At 46.5% G+C, this 6,043-nt stretch overlaps 1 protein-coding gene across 1 annotated transcript in view; it reads left to right on the top strand.

Moving 5' to 3' along the window:
• Positions 1 to 512: 512 nt before the first annotated feature.
• Positions 513 to 6,043, top strand: part of ABCC10 (ATP binding cassette subfamily C member 10) — a 33,621-nt gene continuing 28,090 nt past the window's right edge. The window contains exon 1 of the mRNA XM_019549695.1: positions 513 to 803. Coding sequence (XP_019405240.1) covers positions 613 to 803 — 191 coding nt within the window. The 5' untranslated portion in view covers positions 513 to 612. The remainder of the gene's footprint in view (positions 804 to 6,043) is intronic.

Here is a 6,043-nt window from a genome sequence, read left to right as displayed (position 1 = left end):
CATGGAGAGGGTCCAGAGGAGGGCCACTCACATGATCAGGGGGCAGCAGGGAAGACGCTACAAGGAGAGGCTACGGGACCTGAACCTGTTCAGCCTCCACAAAAGAAGGCTGTGGGGAGATCTAGTGGCCTGTTACAATCAGAGGGGATCAGCAGGCACTGGGGGAGTCCCTGTTCCCCCGAGCACTACCAGGAGTGACTAGAAATAACAGTCACAATCTGGCAGAGGGTACATTCAGACTAGACATCAGGAGGCGCTACTTCACTGTCAGGGTGGCTAAGATCTGGAACCAACTTGCAAGCGAAGAGGTGCTGGCTCCTGCCCTGGGGGTCTTTAAGACAAGGCTTGACAACCACCTTGCTGGGGTTGTTTGACCCCAGTACTCTTTCCTGCCATGGCAGGGGATCGGACTTGATCATCTGCTCAGGTCCCTTCTGACCCCACTAACTATGAAACTATGAGTTATTTTTACTTTGAAATCCAGAGTCTCACAATGGTTTTGTGACAGTTGGCGTTACTGAGTTTACTCACAAATAAACTGATCAAGGATCAAAAGCATATATAGACAGTTTGATCGTAAAGAAAGTTTGATCGTAAAGCAGATTTCTTCTCATGTTGGACTGCTTGGCAAAACAAGATAAAAGAGAAGCAAAGTGCAAAGTGCATCAGGGCTCTACCAGGTGCCAAACAGGCTTACCTGGGAGACGAAGAAGAGAGAGCAGACTTTCTGAGGCAGTTGATACCAGCCTTGGGGTTGTCCTCAGATCTTCCTCACCCTCTGAAACCCCTGGAGAGACTTTTTGGTAAGTGCCAGCTCTTAGCGGTGATCCCTTTCTCTCTTTCAAGGAACCGAAAATAAGATATGCTGGCCTGCCAACCTTTGTTCCTATCTCTTCTGTTTTTCAATCCCTCAGCCAGATTGCTTTGTTTCCACAGACAGGAATACTACTGGAATGTTGCTTCTTCAGCACTACTGATAACATTGAAATTTATTCTTGCAACCTCAGAGAATGCTTCACTCTGTGCAGTGAATGTGGGTTGGAAAGGTTGCTGTCTGCAAGGAGCTGCTTACATTCAAGGACAGAATTACTACTTTGTGCAGAAGTGGAGGGGATGGACATAGCCTGGCCTTGAAAGGATGGAAAGAGAACTTGGGGAAGAGGGATATCCAGAGCCTCAGCACTATAAACTACAATTCTCCACCAGCTAGTGTTTTATACTGGGTGGGAAAGGGGATCTCTTTATATCCACCTATTGTTCTGTTCCAGACTGCTGCATCAGCTGTCTCATGCTGGATGTGGTAAACTGGAGATCCTCATGTGTCTCCCAGTTTTCTCTGTCTGAGCTGGAAAGCAGAGCCTGAGCTCATGTGCTGACACCCTGTGCTTTTATAGGTAAAGCTGTGCTCTGCATTCATTGACGGTGCCTATATCAGGTTATCTATGCTGTAGGCCAGGGATTCTCAACCTTTTTTTGGACTTGGGGCACCCCACATTGGATCTGAGGCACCCCTGCATAACTTTGGTGAGTTATTATTGAGTGGCACCCAGTTTCAAAAACTGATTTATATGTTATGGTGCTTCCTTCCTTCCAGAGGGGGCAGGCAGTGAGGGTGGGGGATGACCAGGCAGGAACAAGCCTGAGCTTGCATTTATCTGCTTATCTCTTTACACCTGGTGGCACCCTTCAAACAAGCTGGCAGTACCCTGGAGTTGCTGCAGCACCCTGGTTGGGAAACACTGCTCTAGGTAAAGACGTGCACAGCAGTTGTGTCGGTGTAGACTAATTTACAGTGCTGTCAGATAGTCATAGATTCATAGATTATAAGGGGCTGGAAGGGACCTCAAAAGATCATTGGGTTCAGCCCCTTGCACTAGACAGGAAAGACAACTGGGGTCAGGTGAACACCCTGACTGCGAAGAAGTTTTTCCTAGAGTTGAGCCTGAAGCAGTCTTCCAGGAGTTTGTGGCCATTACTCCTGGTTTTCCCCAAGGGTGCTCTGGTGAACAGTTGTTCACCAAGCCCTTGACATATTTCCAAGTCCCTCAGCCTTTCCTCATATGGCTTGTCCTGCAAGTCTCTGATCATATGGTTGGCTCTTCTCTGGACTCTCTCAAGCTTTTCCACATCTTTGTTGAAATGAAGCACCCAGAACTGAATGCAGTACTCCAGCTGTGGCCTCACTAATGCCAAGTAAAGTGGAAGAATCATTTCCTTGGTTTTGCTTGAGATGCATTGGTCGATGCGTGCCAGAGTATTGTTTGTCCTACTGGCTACAGCATCGCACTGATGGCTCATGTTCATTATAATCTATTATTACTCCCAGGTCCCTTTCAGTTGTGGTGCTAGTCAAATTGATTTCACCATGCCTGTAAGTGTGTTGGGGATTATTTGTCCCCAGATGGAGCACTTTACATTTCTCAGTGTTAAACTTCATCTGGTTCCAACCTGCCCAACTCTCCAGCCTGTCCAGGTCTGCCTGCATCTAGAGCCTATCTTCAAGCATGATCACACTCCCCCATAGCTTGGTGTCATCCACAGACTTGGCCAGTGAGCTCTTCACCCCCACATCCAAATAACTGACAAAGATGCTGAAAAGCACTGACCTAGCACAGACCCCTGAGGGACACCATTGGCCACTTCTCGCCAGGATAACATAGATCCATTCATAAGAACTCTCTGGGTTCTACCTCACAGCCAGTTTCCTACCCACCTAACCATTGAGCTGTTAAACCCACAATCCTCTAATTTTCCCATAAGAGCATCATGGGATACCAAGTTAAAGGCCTTTTGCAAGTCTAGGTATATAATGTTGACCTTCTCTCTATTATCCAGGTGGCACAATACCTAATCATAGAAGGAAATGAGGTTGGTAAGACAAGACCTGCCCGCGATGAAGCCATGCTGGCTGTCATTCAGAATCCTACCTTCTGCAAGCATATTGCACATTGACTCGATGAATTTGTCCAGGATTTTCCCTGGGATTGAAGTTAGGCTAATTGGCCTAAATTTGCCCAGGTCCTCTTTCCTCCCCTTCTTGAAGATGGGCCCAACATTGGCCCTCTTCCAGTCTTCAGGGACCTCCCCCAAGTGCCACGAGTTTTGGAAGAATTTTGCCAGAGGTCCCGCAATGACCTTGGCCAGCTCCTTCAGCACTCTTGGGTGAAGTTCATCTGGTCCTGCTGACTTACAAACATCTAACTTTTCAAACTGATCATGCACCAGCTCAGCATCAACAGTAGGAAGGTGCTCAATCCCACCATGCCTACCTTATCTCGCATGATATTCCCCTTGGTCTGGTGAAATACCAAAGTAAAGTAGTCATTCAGAAGTTCAGTTTTCTCCTGAGTGTCGGTAACCAGCTGTCCTGAGGTGTTAAGCAGTGGCCCCACACTTTCATTTGTTTTTCTTTTGTTCCCTAAATAATTAAAGAAGGACTTCTTATTGTCTTTGATACCTGCTGCTAACTGAAATTCAATCTCTGCCTTAGCTTTTCTAATCGTCTCACTACAAGTGTGGCCCGTTTTTATATACTGTCCCAAGCTTCCATTGTCTGTATGCCTCTTTCTTCTTTTTCAAGAGGACCATGATATCCCTATTAAGAAAAGAGGGCTTGCCAGCCCTTCTGCTACCTTTCTTCTGCACAGGAATGGTCTTCTTTTGTGCTTCGAGGATTGTGTCCTTGAGGAACAATGACTCTTCATGTACTCCATTCACCTTTGGTCCCTGGTCCCACATCACTTCCCCTACTATTGCCCTGAGCCTGTTGAAATTTACTTTTTTGACATCCAGAACTTCAACCCTGCTAGTCGATTTGCCTGCCTTGCATTGGACAGTGAACATGATGATCTTGTGGTCATTGTCGCCCAGGCAATGCTCTATATACAAGTTACTCACCAGATTGTCTCCTTTGGCCAAGACCAAGTCCAGGAGAGCATTACCTCTTGTTGGCCCTTGCACTTCCTAAGTCAGATAGAGCTATTCAATGCAGGTCAGGAAGTTACGCGACTGATCCGATGTAGTCGAGTGTTCCTTCTAAGCGATGTCTGGGTAATTGAACTCACTCATGATGACCGTGTCCTGTGCGTACGTGGCCTCTGCCAGTTCTTAAGAGGCTCCTCCCTCTGGTTGGTGGTCTGTAGTGTTAGGTGCCCTTCCCCTCCCCATAGTTTGACCCAGAGGGTTTTGAGCCTTCTTCTTTGGAGCCGATGTCAGCCTCCAAGGAGATGTACTCCTCCCTTACATAGAGAGCTACACCCGCACCTTTCTTCCCTGCTTGGTCTCTTCTGTGTAAGGTTAGCCTTCTATGGCTATGTTCCAATCATGTGAGGAATCCCACCAGGTCTCTGTGATTCCTACTAGATTGTAATGCACACTGGAAAGTAGGAGGGCTATCTCCTCCTGCTTGTTCCCCATGCTCCTGGCATTAGTTTATAGGTACCTGAGTCTTCCAATTGACAACCTTGATTTCCTGACAAGCTGTGGGAGAACCATTCCCTCAGCTCTTTCAGAAGTGGTTATCCTAGTGTCCCCAACATTGGAGCTTTCTTGTACGCCAGTCCCCAGGTGTGCTCTAGTTAGAGTTTCCCGATCCCCCAGTGATCTTAGTTTAAAGCCCTATCTAGAAGATCTGCCATCCTGGCCAAGAACAGGGACATAGCTCTCTGCACGAGGTGGATGCCATCCCTTTCCAAGAGTCCTCTCTTCCTGTTAGTCCTCTATTCTTCTCTTCAGATAGTAGACAGGTACTAACTGACGGCAAAGTAAATTACTGCATTTAAACACACATGTAGATGGTGACATTGGGATTAGTTTACTCCAGCTCAAATTTGCACCAGAGTTTATTCATTTGCACTAATTGCATGTGTAGACACACCCACAGAGAACAGTTTGTTGGGCTATATTATGCAGAAAATCATGATAGTCTGTTCTGGACTTATATGGCTACATCTGCATAAGAAGCACTATATAGGAATATCTATATAGCCATTGGCAACGCATAGGGAGTGCACCCCCTGAGCGTGGCAGTGCACTCCCTGCAAACAGGTGCTGCCAGCACTGTCAGCAATGTCTGTGGGAGGTCGCCAATCTCTGGTCGACGCTCACCACCCCTGCCCCCTGCCACCAACAGCACTGCGGCAGCCTGTGGGAACTCCCTGCTTGACGCTACTATGCTCCTGCCATCAACAGCGCTGCCACCACCTGTGGGAGCTCGCCGTGTTCCCCCCAGCCTCTGGGGGCACATGGCATTCATGCATATAGCAAAATTAATTAATTAAATGAACTGCACAGACTTAATGTTTTAACCCTTTCTTCACAACCAGCTCTGTAATCTTTTCGTTGCACTTCTCTAAACTCCATCCAATTTGTCATCTTTCTGTAATGAAATTCACACAATACTCCAGATGTAGTTATAAAGGAGCCATTTAGAGAAAGACTGGCATGTATATCTGCTACAAACAATGATGCTTCTGCATGCAGCTCAAACTTACATTAACTTTCTTTGCTGCTATATCACACTGGCAACCCGTATTTCATTTGTTCAGTCATCCATACACCTCTTTCAGATGTCCCTACTTCCCAGCTTTCTCCCTCTCGTTAAGCATCTGTGTTACTCTTCCCCAGCCGTACAAGCTCTATTCTATTCTATTCTATTATTTATTTATTTAAAGGGAGATATATGTACATCTTTCCCAGATGTATGACTCATGGGGTATATATTTGGGCCTGCTAGGGAGGCCTGATACTGGTTACATATGGTTAAAGCTTGATGGTCACTGTGGCCACACACAGCTTATTGCAAACTATATCTGTACTGTATTGATTGTACATCTGGGAATGTATGTATATATAAAACCAAATTTCTTAGGTCCTTTCTCCCTATCTTTCTTTGTTGGTCAGTTAATTAGGATTTAATTCTAACATTTGCAGTTCCTTCATATGGCTCGCTGAACATTTTCATAGATTTCATAGACATCAGGGCTGGAAGGGACCTCGGGAGATCATCGAGTCCAGCCCCCTGCCCAACGGGCAGGAAGTCAGC

Source organism: Crocodylus porosus, unplaced genomic scaffold (assembly GCF_001723895.1).
Source record: "Crocodylus porosus isolate Cpor-Errol unplaced genomic scaffold, CroPor_comp1, whole genome shotgun sequence".
Classification (NCBI taxonomy): domain Eukaryota; kingdom Metazoa; phylum Chordata; order Crocodylia; family Crocodylidae; genus Crocodylus; species Crocodylus porosus.
Note: the sequence above shows the minus strand (reverse complement) of the source record. Positions and strands in the feature narration are given on the sequence as shown.